This window comes from Epinephelus lanceolatus, chromosome 24, assembly GCF_041903045.1.
Source record: "Epinephelus lanceolatus isolate andai-2023 chromosome 24, ASM4190304v1, whole genome shotgun sequence".
Lineage (NCBI taxonomy): Eukaryota > Metazoa > Chordata > Actinopteri > Perciformes > Serranidae > Epinephelus > Epinephelus lanceolatus.
In genome coordinates, this window is record NC_135757.1 from 3010009 (window position 1) to 3023789 (window position 13781).

General features: G+C 42.9%; 1 protein-coding gene across 1 annotated transcript; it reads left to right on the forward strand.

Annotated features, from left to right (window-relative positions):
- Nucleotides 1-1906: 1906 nt before the first annotated feature.
- LOC117249843 (growth/differentiation factor 8-like) lies at nt 1907-6097 on the forward strand. The gene is made up of 3 exons (XM_033615630.2): nt 1907-2256; nt 4003-4373; nt 4709-6097. Exons 1-3 carry the CDS (start codon nt 1929-1931, stop codon nt 5087-5089), a joined length of 1080 nt encoding a protein of 359 aa, XP_033471521.1. The 5' UTR covers nt 1907-1928; the 3' UTR covers nt 5090-6097.
- The last annotated feature ends 7684 nt before the right edge of the window (nt 6098-13781 follow it).

Sequence of the window (13781 nt, forward strand, 5' to 3'; positions counted from 1 at the left end):
CGACTTTGAGAAACACCCAGACTCAATAAGCTCGTCAGGAAAGCTGGTTCCATCCTGGGAGTGGAACTGGAGTCGTCAGTGGAGGAGTCCGAGAGGAGACAACGCCACTCTGGAGTCCCATCAGAGCACCTTCAGCTCTAGACTGAGTATGTATTGTATCAAAACCAGTATAACGTTATCACACGCAGTCTGTTTTTTTTCAGCCATTTTAGCTAATTTTTTGTCACTCTTTAGCCTCGTTTCCACCAAACACTTCCAACGTAGTACCTTTGGAACCAACACCAACCCTTCAGACATGGTACCTTGACGCTTTATCAGTCTGCACCTGGTTAATCGTCCACAGAACGAGGCTGCACGCCAACATTTTCAGAACAAAATAGAACAGGCTGCAGTGAGAGTCTCTCTCCATGGGATATTAAAAAACATCCAAGACCCAAGATTTTTGCTGCTGAAGACCTGAGAAAAAGAGAAAACAATCATAAGTTTAAGACAAATAACTTTTATTTGACAATACTAATAAATATCTAAAAGTACAAACGACAGTATAAAAATCATTAAAAAGTACTGTCGTGTAATTTAATTCAACAATTTCTTTGTATGCAGGCGATGATCTCATTTCAATGCAGGGGTGATGTTTGTGAATGTGCTGCACGGTTTCGGCCACCAAGAGGCGCCATTTAGCAAGTTTTGAGGGAGAGGTGGTCGAAGAAGAGCAGCTCCTGTGCAGTGGTTGTCAGTGCAGTTTGGAGCAGTGAAATAAGGGGGGCCAGGACCTTTAAACTTTAGGGTTACATTCACAGTGTCACGTTACGTGTTACCACCGGAAATAAAGTGTTTTCATTTTTCATTCATCCACACTGATCCAGAGCGTCAAAAGAAATAAGTATCTCCAGAAGCCATTATAAAGAAAGCAGCGGAGATAAGGAGCTGACCTCTGGTTTGTTGTTTCCTCATCCTGGTGATCGGCACATTTGGGTGATGTTGGTATATGTTGGATGTAACTTATTACTCCACACAGAGAGTAATATGGTAAAGTAACTTTCATCCATCCATTCATTTTCACCTGATGGCCTCCTACCAGTGGGACGTGCCTGAATCACCTCTAACAGGAGGCGCCCAGGAGGATCCTGATCAGATGTTGAACCACCTCAACTGACCCCTTGCAATGCGAAGAAGCAGCAGCTCTACTCCGAGCTCCTCCCCCTATCTCTAAGGCTGAGCCCAGACACCCTACAGAGGAAACTCGTTTCGGCTGCTTGTATCTGTGACCTCACTCTTTCAGTCACTACCCAGAGCTCATGACCACAGGTGAGGGTTGGGACGTAGATGGACCAGGACATCGAAAGCTTCCTCTTCACCATGACAGATCCATCTCACACTCCATTCTGCCCTCACTTCTGAACAAGACCCCGAGATACTTGAACTCCCTCGCTTGAGGCAGTAACTCTCTCCCAACCCGGCAATCCACCGGTTTCCAGGAGAGAACCATGACCCCATGACCTCAGATTTGAAGGTGCGGACTCTCATCACGAACGCTTCACACTTGCCTGCAAACCATACCATACCGTACCATATTGTTAAGTAACTTATTACTTTCAAATGAAGGTAACTAGTAATGAGAGTAGCCTGTCAAACACTAATAGATATAGTCACCTCTCACCTTTGGGTCTCAGGAGGATAATACCCATTTACTGCCCAGAAATGTAATTATAAAATAAAACTAATAAAGTTTTTTGTGACTCATATCAAACAGATTATAGAATAAAGACCCATCAGATCCCAGACTCGTCTTTAATCCGCTACCTCTTTAAATCTCCCCTCTGATTAAAAAAAACGGGTCCTCCTATCAGCCAATCATAAAGTCCAGAGGCCCGGGGATACATCCATATCAGACAGCGTCACCACACTGACCTCTTCTTCCCTCCAGGATGCTCCTCTTCCTCGGCCTGTCCGTCTTCTTCTCCGCCAGCCTCTCCATGGAGATGAACCAGACCTCCAAGCTGCTGGCGGAGAGCGGAGAGCAGTGCTTGGCCTGCGACTTCCGGGAGCACAGCAAGCAGATGAGGCTCCACAGCATCAAGTCCCAGATCCTCAGCATCCTGCGGCTCGAGCAGGCTCCCAACATCAGCCGGGACATGATCCGCCAGCTGTTGCCCAAAGCGCCGCCTCTGACGCAGCTCCTGGACCAGTACGACCCGCGGGTGGAGGACGAGGACCACGCCACGACGGAGACCATCATCACCATGGCCACCAAGCGTAACTACACCAAATCTCTTTTACAGTTTGACACTGTTTTTGTGTGTTTTGCACCTCTGTGAGCGGCGCGTGTTAAAAGAGAAGCTCGTGTTCCGTGCGTAAATCTTATGCGTAAAGTTTGTGCGCGCTGAAAACGGTCACAGTTTTGGCACAAACGACCATGTACCCCACTGAACACAGAATATAATCACTTTTTGTAGTGTAATGTTGGGCTTTAACTCTGAAAATCATATAATAATAATATATTTATTATCCAACAACCTTTTGCTGTGTAACTGTTTTTATTTTAAGTCTTAATTAAAGTCACACAATGCAGTTTTATTAGGTGAAGATATTTAAATTAAATTTAAATGAGCAGGCACATATGAATATTATTAATATATATATATATATATATATATATATATATTTTATTTTTTATTTATCTTATTTTTAAAGAATAAATAAATAAAGATTTAATCGCAATTTTCTATTTCGGCTAAAATGACACAATTTCAAAATATGACCTTCATCTTTCAAATTTAGCATTTCTCCCTTTATTTAATAAATCATGTTCCAACTTTAAAACAGAAAATGATAATAGTAATAAGATAAGGAAAGAAAATAAATAAAATAGAATAAATAATGAAATAAAAGGACATTAAAAATAAATTCAATTAAATTATAAATCTAGTCTAGTATAGTCTAACTGACCTGGACAATGACGGAGCTGAAGGTCCATTCATAGTTGATATTTTTGGGTGGTGCAAAATAGAAACTCTTAGATTGTACAAAATGCTCAGCAAATTATGTGATCATTAGATTATTGTTTCCCGGGTGCTCATGTGAGGCAGTCGAGGAAAAGTCGTGGGGTTATCAGAACATCAGGACTCAATATTCTGGGCCCAGTTGTTCGATTCGATTTTAAAATCCCACATTTTGCTGTCCAGGATCAGCTGATCTATCTGATTTTTTAGCGGAAACATGGGACGTCCCATCCTTGTGAACACAATATCGCAGGAACACTTCAATGGAATTCCTTTAAAATGCTTTTATTCTGGAGGCGACCTTCAACTCTTGATGAGGCAACACATTTTCAAGCAACTCGTTTGGTCATGGAGTTTCCACGTCCACATATGACGTCCAAGGTACCCTGGGTGTGTTGGTTGTTGACGTTCTGGGACGCCGTGTCAACTTCAGCCTGTTACATGCATTGTCTGTTTTCAAAATACACTTCTGTTTTCACAGGAAATGTACAGTTTGCATACAGTCTCTTTCAAAATAAAAGCACTACGTCTGTGCAGCACTGCGAGTTGACGTTTTGACAAAAGTACGAGGTTGGGTTTAGGAAAAAATGTTTCATCTGTTTCCTGCCGCGTAAACTATAATGACAACGTGCCGCGTATCATGCTGACGTTAAAGGACGTCTCTTTCGTCAGTGTTTAACGCTGCAAGTCACTGTCCAAGCGCTGGATTTCGATGTAGAGTGACACAAGGTAAGCTGAGGCTTTTAAACTTACTGTGTGCACAAAGAACGCCTCGGCTTTCTTATCTCTATCTTATATGTCTGTACGAACGTCGGTCCAATCCTTGTAAGCACAATATCTCAGGAACGCCTCAATGGAAGTTCTTCAAATTTGGCACAAACATTCACTTGTGAGTTTTAAAACATGTTGGATGATCACATGAGTTCATCACACCAAAGCTAAATGTTCCGTCTGTTCTGTCTGAACTCAGATAATTAAACATTTAAATGATTTCTTCCAGCTAACGCGATCACCCAGGACGAGTTGTCCTCCTGCTGTGTGTTCAGCCTCAGTCCGAAGATCCAACCCAAAAACATCCTGCGCGCTCAGCTGTGGGTTCACCTGCGGCCGGCTGACATGGTCACCACCGTCTTCCTGCAGATCTCCCGCCTCAAACTTGGCAAGGAGGGAAACAACACCAGAGTCAGAGTCCGCTCGCTGAAGATCGACACTGACGCCGGTGCCAGTTCCTGGCAGAGCATTGACATCAAGCCTCTGCTGCAGGCTTGGCTGCGCCAACCGGAGACCAACTACGGGATCGAGATCAACGCCTACGACTCCAATGGAGAAGATTTGGCCGTCACGTCAGCAGAGCCTGGAGAGGAAGGACTGGTGAGTGAACCACAAATCAACCTATTAACTCACAACTTCAAAACAACACTGGTAGTTCACACTGGAAGATCTGATCTTCATGCTTTGCTTTGGCAATGCCATTAGTGGCCTAATGAGAATAGACATTTTCCGAGACAAAAAAGAGAACATCCCTAGAAAAACCAGAACGTGTGGCAACCAACAGGGACAATTCCACCGGGTACAGCTGTGACAGTGAGCGTTTTGCCTGCCAGTTCTGTAGACTTGCAGATTTTCCTTGATATTTGTGCTTGACAGAACTGCGACAGGTTGGACGCAGGTGCTTTGTTGCATGACCATTTTCATTTCCTTTCCAGCAACCGTTCATCGAAGTGAAGATCCTCGACAGCCCCAAGAGATCCCGCCGCGACTCGGGCCTCAACTGCGACGAGGAGTCTGCGGAGACCCGCTGCTGCCGCTACCCGCTCACCGTCGACTTCGAGGAGTTCGGCTGGGACTGGATCATCGCGCCCAAACGCTACCGGGCCAACTACTGCTCAGGGGAGTGCGAGTTCATGCACTTGCAGCAGTACCCGCACGCACACCTGGTGAACAAGGCCAACCCGCGGGGCACGGCGGGGCCCTGCTGCACGCCCACCAAGATGTCACCCATCAACATGCTCTACTTCAACCGCAAGGAGCAGATTATCTACGGGAAGATCCCGTCCATGGTGGTAGACCACTGCGGCTGCTCCTGAGGGAACCCCGGCGTCTGCAGGACTTAAGGTTGAACGTAAAGCTCTATTTTGTTAAAAACCTATAGACCCAGTGACGTCCCGCCTGTGGAAGAGATTTATTCTCAAGGACTGGACTCTTAAAAGTTGGTTTTAGTTTTATTCTTTGTGCGTTTATACAAGAACAACAACTAGATATCAGACAGAACATGATAGGAACAGCTGATATCACTCTGAAGGATCAACTTGTGAAAAATGAAAAGCAGTGAGCATTACGTTTAGACGTTACGGTAACATTACATACCCACAAGGTGCAATTCAGACCATGAACAGTGGGGGGGGGGCAGTACATCAGGATGACAAGTGAGGTTTGCAGAAGCAACGTATACTCAAAGAACAGTTCGTATGACGAATTTGTACCCCACGAATGATGTCACATTCCTAACATACATAATAAGCGTAGACTTATGGAGGTTAGGTTTAGGAAAAGACACATGAAGAGGACGTACCTTAAGTGACTCAAAGTTCACAGGGATCTGAAACACGCGACTCCAGGGGAAGGTCTTGGGTGAAAGTCTGCAATTTGAATTTTCGCGTCATATTCTAACACTAGAATATTTTGTGTTGACTTGCTCCATACGCACATGAAATCTCTGAGTTGATTGGCTATTAAGGCGTGAATTGTTTGCTGAATTTCAGATTTTTCAGCTCTTGCAAATGAGCGTTTCACGTGGAACAGTGCTACCCGCTTCATTCTCGCTGCTTAATTCATGCCACTTGGCAGGAATTCACGTCTACTCTTGGGTGGGTCACAAAAACGTGGACTTTACCCCTGGATGTGCTTGTTCGGACTTGAGTGAACTCAATGTCATTTTAAGGTTCGTCCTTACCATGTTTTTTCCCCCCCAAACCTAACCTCTGTATGTTAAAGGGATAGTGCACCTGAAAATGTAAATTCAGCCATTATCTACTCACCCATATACCGAGGGAGGCTCAGGTGAAGTTTTAGAGTCCTCACATCACTTGCAGAGATCCAAGGGGAGAGGAGGTAGCAACACAACTCCACCTAATGGAGGCTGACGGCGCCCCAGATTCAAACGTCCAAAAACACATAATTGAAACCACAAAATATCTCCATACTGCTCGTCCGTAGTGATCCAAGTGTCCTGAAGCCCCGACATAAAAAGTTGTTTGGAAAAACGTCATTTGAACTCTGTTTTTAGCCTCATTGTAGCCTGTGAGTTCAAATGACGTATTTCCAAACAGCTTTTTATGTCGGGGCTTCAGGACACTTGGATCACTACGGACGAGCAGTATGGAGATATTTTGTGGTTTCAATGATGTGTTTTTGGACGTTTGAATCTGGGGCGCCGTCAGCCTCCATTAGGTGGAGTTGTGTTGCTACCTCCTCTCCCCTTGGATCTCCGCAAGTGATGTGAGGACTCTAAAACTTCACCTGAGCCTCCCTCGGCATATGGGTGAGTAGATAATGGCTGAAGTTTCATTTTTGGGTGCACTATCCCTTTAAGGATGTAACACCATTCGTGGGGCGCTATTTCATAGGATATCAAACAAACCGTTCTATGAGGGAACGTTGTCACAATATCGTCACACTCTCAAGTATCAGTATGTTTAGCAACGCCACATATTTTTGTTCTCACCAGCTGCACGCCTGCGTGTAGTTTGTTTTTACCTGTGTCTTACACAACTTCTTGCGGGTTACCTGACCCAACGCAGGACTCTGATATCTATAAATTAGCACCCCTCGAATGACATTAAGTGCTTAACGTGAAGTTACGTAGGTTACAATTTACAAAATTCTCTTGGTATCACAATTCCAAACACCAGTCTCCTTGGGAAAGTGTTTTGTGACCCATCCACCACCCTAGCCTGCCTTTTTACGCAGACTTTTGCTCTTTATACGACTTCCTTCTTTACTTCCGTCAACGCATTGTACACTTGAATAACTGGCTCATGATTCTGTAGGTCACATACGAGTTGTAGTTTACATTTCATAGGTATATGCAACAATGCAACCCCCCTCAACCTTAACCCTAACCCTACTCATGACGTTTTTCTACCGGCCTCCCACAGCCAAGCCATCACAACTTTACCATAACCCAACATCACCTCCACTACGACCACAGATTCAACAGAATCCTGGCCCTCCAAGCAGAGGAGCTAAACTTTTCCACATCGCCATGGCATACACGTGAAACCCAAACCCTAACCTAATCTGTCATGTGACATACTTGTGAAGTTTTTTTAAACCTAGCCAAGTAGCTTAGGCGTCTGGTGGTATTTTACGTAACAGAAAGCTGCCATTCATTTGATGGGCATCGACTGAAGTAGACAAAGGTTTCAAATCAAGAAATCTGTTGGTATCAGTATCACTTTAAGGGTACTGATACTGATATTGCATTTTTTTAAACCTACCCACCCTACTAGTTGGTAAACCTTTAATCCTCCTGGTGGACAGAAAGCACGCAGGCAACAGTGCGACACTTGTGTATCATACATGTCGCTAAGAGTCAGTTAAGAGTCTGTTTCAACAATGAAAACTCATGGAAGCAGATATATTTAAAAACTATTTGATGACCAGACTCCTGCTGCTTCCTGTCCTCCTGTCTTATGAAAACGTGTCCTGATTTGAGCCCTGACCAGAACAAACCCCGCAGGGCGTCTTCCACGTGCGCCTTTATTTTGAAAAACACGAACCTAATGACTCTCAGCCGACACATCGGCCTTCTCTGCCCCAAAGCTTGTTTGCAAACTCCTCGCTGTGATTTGTTCTCAAGACGAGATGGAGGGAAAGTTGTCAGCAATGTTGTAACTCTGAGACGGCGTCCCTGCCCTCCCTCATCATGTCTCGAGTATGTAGAGTGAGGTGACGATCCTGCAAACAAGATGAGGACCTGCTCATACAAACGCAGCCACACTGGAAGATAAAGGTGTCACACAGTCATTTTCCTTGGTTATAGTGATGTATATAGAGTGGAGCAGCACCTAGTGGACATTAGAGGGACTGCAGCTGAAGGCAGTACTCACCTGTAGAGTGTGTTCAGCCCTGTTGCCAGAAAATATGATGGTATTTCTGTAAACGACAAATACATCACATGTGTGTGTTATTTTGTAGCAGATACTTTATGCTACAACAACGCAGTGGTTTACACATGGTTAGGTTTAGGCACAAATTCCACTTGGTTATGGTTAGGAAAAGTCATGTTTGGGCTTAAATTACCCTGTTTTTGGGGCACAGTCGTAGCTGGAGAAGCCATTTGTGTCTCTGTAAAAAACAGCTGCATTTTGTGGCACTGTTGCGGCAGGAAATGCAGTGATGTCTTGGTAAGAACAGCCACTTTTGAGGCACTATACCGGTTGAAATGCAGCAATGTCTCAGTAAAACACAAACACATTTCGTGGCGCTATCCCTTCAGGGAATGCAGGGATGTCTTGGTAAAAAACAACTGTTTTTTGTGGCGCCATCCTGGCAGGAAGTGCATTGATGTCTCAGTAAAACACAGTCGCTTTTAGTGGCACCTCTCCAGTAGTAAATGCATTCATTTCTCTGTAAAAAAAAAACCAAAACAACAACTGCATTTTGTGACACTATCCTGGCAGGAAATGCAGCGATGTCTTGTTAAAAACAACTGCTTTTTGTGGCACCATACCAGTTGGAAATGCGGCAATGTCTTAATAGAAAAGAATCGTTTTTAGTGGCACCTCTCCGGCAGGAAATGCGTTTATTTTTCTGTAAAAAAACAACTGCATTTTGTAGCGCTATCCTGGCAGGAAATGCAGTGATGTCTCAGTAAAAACAGCCTCTTTTGTGGCACCATACCAGTTGGAAATGCAGCAATGTCTCAATAAAAAACAGTCGTTTTTAGTGGCACCTATCCGGCAGGAAATGCATTTATAAATCAGTAAAAACAACTGCATTTTGTGGCAGTATCCTGGCAGGAAATGCAGCAATGTCTCTGTAAAAATCAGCTGCTTTTTGTGGCACTATCGTGGCAGCAAATGCAGTGATGTCTCAGTGAAAACAGCCACTTTTGTGACACTATGTGCAGCAATTCCTCAGTAAAAAACAACTGCTTTTTGTGGCACCATACCAGCTGGAAATGCAGCAATGTCTTAATAGAAAAGAATCATTTTTAGTGGCACCTATCCGGCAGGAAATGCATTTATAAATCAGTAAAAACAACTGCATTTTGTGCCACTATCCTGGCATGAAATGCAGCAATGTCTCTGTAAAAATCAGCCACTTTTTGTGGCACTATCGTGGCAGCAAATGCAGTTATGTCTCAGTAAATGTGCAGCAATTCCTCGGTAAAAAACAACTGCTTTTATCAGCACTCTCCTGGCAGGAAATGCACTGATGTCACAGTAGAAACAGTTATTTTTTGTGGCACTATCCCAGCAGGAAATGCATCAATTTATCAGTAAAAACTGCCACTTTCTGTGACAATATCCCAGTTGGAAATGCAGCGATGTCTCAGTAAAAAACAGCCGCTTTTAGTGGCACCTGTCCAGCAGGAAAGGCATTGATTTTTCTGTAAAAACTGCCACTTTTGTGACACTATCCTGGCAGGAAATGCAGTTATGCCTCAGTAAAAACAGTCACTTTTGTGGCACCATACCAGTTGGAAAGGCAGTGATGTCTCGGTTCAAACCGAACCACGTTTCATGGCACTACCTCGGGATAGTGCTGCAGTGAGTCGCTGCAAAGCAACTGGTTTTGTTGTTTGCTGGTCTTTAACAGTGTTCTGCAGCTTGGCAGGTGTCACACCGTCCCCTCCACCTCCAGATGAGTCAGCTCACTTTAGAAACGATATGTATGAAACACACACATGTGGCTGGGTTTATAGGTGGTGAAAAACAAATAATGTTATGCTGCTGCAGCTTTAATCTCTGGGTTGTTTCTCAGTCATCACTGGAGTGTAAAATAGTGCACAAACAGCCAGGAGAGTTTTGGATCCATCAGCCAATTACAACGTGAGGACAGGAACTGTGATCTCAGAGGGAGGTTTGATCTGGATTCGGAGCCGAGTGCAGATGTCCTGACTGTTGTTGTGCTTCACGGGGGTTTCTGACCCAAAAGTCTTTGTTCTGCTGTTGGAACAAGACGTCCACGAGTGCCACGGTCGCACGTTTGTGTGATTCTGCAGTGAACAGAATGTCCATCCGAGTTGTTTGGTGCACTCTGGTTTGCTTCCCTGCAGAAAGCAAGGTCAGGCCGTCGAGCAGTTTGATTGTTTCATCTCCTCTGGAGGAGACAAAAAAAGCTTTACATTCATATTTTTTTCACTTTAAGAGATTTGAAATCTTAATGAAGTGATTTTAAATTGTTTCCATAAGGAACAAAGATAAACAGATGTTGAAATGAGTGGTGCGAGCAAAACGTCATGTTGCTGCATTTGTGTTGAGCTGCAGTTCTGATCTTGAGGAGGAGATGTGACGGTGCATTGAGGGACACTGTAGATAGCTGTAGCTGACTGAGACGCATTGCAACACAGTACCTGCATTTAAGGTACAGTGTGTGAGATTTAAGGGGATTTAGTGGCATCTAGTGGTGGCGACTGGGGACTGCAACCAGCTGATGGTTTTACCAAAACAAGTGGACGTGGTAAAAACACTGAATTAAGTGGTTTCATGTTAAAAATCTGTGTTTTTTCTGTGGTCGCTGGCACGTCAGAGACAGATCGCTAGCTTACCTATTTACTCTGATAACTTAAGATCCAGATGTTCAGGAGGTTTTTACCAGAAGCCGAATTATCCACAGAGGTCTCTTCCTCTCCAAAATAAATGGACTTGGAAGTTAAAAGGGGTAAAAACACTCAATAAAGCAGTTTCAAGTTTAAAATCAGTGTTTCTTCCATGCTGTTTGGCATGTTGGAGACGTTCAGGAGGTTTTTACTGGGAGCTGAATTATCCGAACAAACAGACCAAGTGATTTAAACCGGTAAAAACACTGAATAAAGCAGTTTCACGTTAAAGAAGAAACAATTTCACATTTTAAAAAATCTATTGAGTGTTTCTAAATTAACAAAAACACAATGAATCTTATTTCAGGCCAAGGTTGCTGTGACCTCGTCTGTCTCATTCTTGAGAATGCGACATCTTGCCTTGAGGGAATTTCTTAAAATTTGGCACAAATGTTCACTTGGACTCAATGATGAACTGATGAGATTTTGGTGGCCAAACCCCAAAGCGAAACAAAAACAATAACAAGCAATACATCTGTACCTATTGTCAGGAAAACTGTTCTCCTTCATTGGAAATCAAGACACGTACTGTCCATATCATCATGTCTAACCGACCTTGAGGGAATTTCCTCAATTTTGGCACAAACGTTCATGTGGAATCAATGATGACCTGATTAGATTTTGGTGGTTACAGGTCAAAGATCAGTGTGACCTTGTCTGTCTCATTTTTGTGAACAATACATTACAAATACAATTTGTGAAGAATACCTTAGGGAGTTCCTTCAAATTTGGCACAAATGTTCACTTAGACTAAGTGATGAACTGATTAGATTTTGGTGGTCAAAGGTCACTGTGACCCAAAAAAATCAACAATGTCAAGGACTACATCTTTTCTTGTGGCACGACCTGTTGTCAGTAAAACTGTTCTCCTTCATTGGAAATCAAGACACCTACTGCCCATAAAATCATATCTAACCTTGAGGGAATTTCCTCAATTTTGGCACGAATGTTCACGTGGACTTAATGATGAATTGATTAGATTTTGGTGTTCAAAGGTCACTGTGACAAAAAACAACAACAAACCCAAAGCAAAACAAAAACAGTAACAAGCAATACATCTTTACTTTATTGGAAATCAAGACACCTACTGTCCATATCATCATATCTAACCCACCATGAGGGAATTTCCTCCATTTTGGCACAGACGTCCACGTGGACTCAACGATGAACTGATTAGATTTTGGTGTTCAAAGGTCACTGTGACACAAAAAAAACAAAACAATGCCAAGCAATACATCTTTACTTGTAGCTGTACCTATTGTCAGGAAAACTGTTCTCCTTTAATGGAAATCAAGACACCTACTGTCCATATAATCATATCGAACCCACCTTAAGGGAATTTCCTCAATTTTGGCACAAACGTTCATGTGGACTCAACGATGACCTGATTAGATTTTGGTGGTTACAGGTCAAAGATCAGTGTGTCCTTGTCTGTCTCATTTTTGTGAACATGATATCTCAAGAATACTTTTAGAGAGTTCCTTCACATTTGGCACAAACGTTCACTTGGACTCAATGATGAACTGACGAGATTTTGGTGGTCAAAGGTCACTGTGACCCAAAAATAAAACAATGCCAAGCAATACATCTTTTCTTGTCACACTACCTATTGTCAGTAAAACTGTTCTCCTTCAGGAGACCTACTCTCCATATCTAACCCACCATGAGGGAATTTCCTCAATTTTGGCACAAACGTTCACTTGGACTCAACGATGACCTGATTAGATTTTGGTGGTTACAGGTCAAAGATCAGTGTGTCCTTGTCTGTCTCATTTTTGTGAACATGATATCTCAAGAATACTTTTAGAGAGTTCCTTCAATTTTGGCACAAACGTTCACTTGGGCTCAATGATGACCTGATTAGATTTTGGTGGTCAAACCCCAAAGCAAAACAGTAACAAGCAATACATCTGTACCTATTGTCAGGAAAACTGTTCTCCTTCATTGGAAATCAAGACACCTACTGTATGAATGAATCTTATTTTCAGGTCATTATACTCGAAAGAAAATGTAATATACTCCATTTCTGCCCATATATCCCCCTAAATCCTCCACACTGGAGCTTGAACATGTGACTTTTATGTCACATTATCACTAATAAAGACCATTCTGTGGATGTCACAGTGTTCGCTGCGATCCTGAACATATTTCAAGCGTGTGTCAAGTTGATTTTCTCACAGAATGTTTCCAGTATGGACTGAAAGCAGTGATCGAATGCAGTGGTGTGTGGTGAAGCAGTTTTAAACACATAAACGGTCCTTGTAGTGACAACTGTCAGACCCAAAGGTTTCTGGGTAATGATGTCCTTCACATATATATTAAAAAATGTTATTTATTTGTGCCACCAGGTGGCGCCAGAGTGCAGTTTCCAAATTGAGAAACATGACCTTGATGCCGCCTGTGTGCTCTAGATATTTACATCTGGTTTGTGCATGTATATGAACAATCATGAATGTGCTGTACATTATTTAATTTGGACCATTTACTCATATATATGCATGGATATCAGTATTATTACGTGTTTTATGATGTGTTGGTGAGTTGACTAACAGGCTCGGGTGTAAATTGTTGTTGATTAACATTTGTTTTGTATTTTCTCTGCTGCATTAAACAACAAGAACAACTCTACAGATCAGTTTCTGGCTCTCTGACGCTTCAGAACATCTTCTTATAACCCACCTTGAGGGTATTTCCTCAATTTTGGCACAAATGTTCATGTGGACTCAACGATGACCTGCTTAGATTTTGGTGGTTACAGGTCAAAGATCAGTGTGTCCTTGTCTGTCTCATTTTTGTGAACATGATATCTCAAGAATACTTTTAGGAGTTCATTCAGATTTGGCACAAACGTTCACTTGGACTCAATGATGAACTGATTAGATTTTGGTGGTCAAAGGTCCAGATGGACTTTGGTTTCACGAGACAAGCAAGAAAAGGTGAGTTCACGGGAC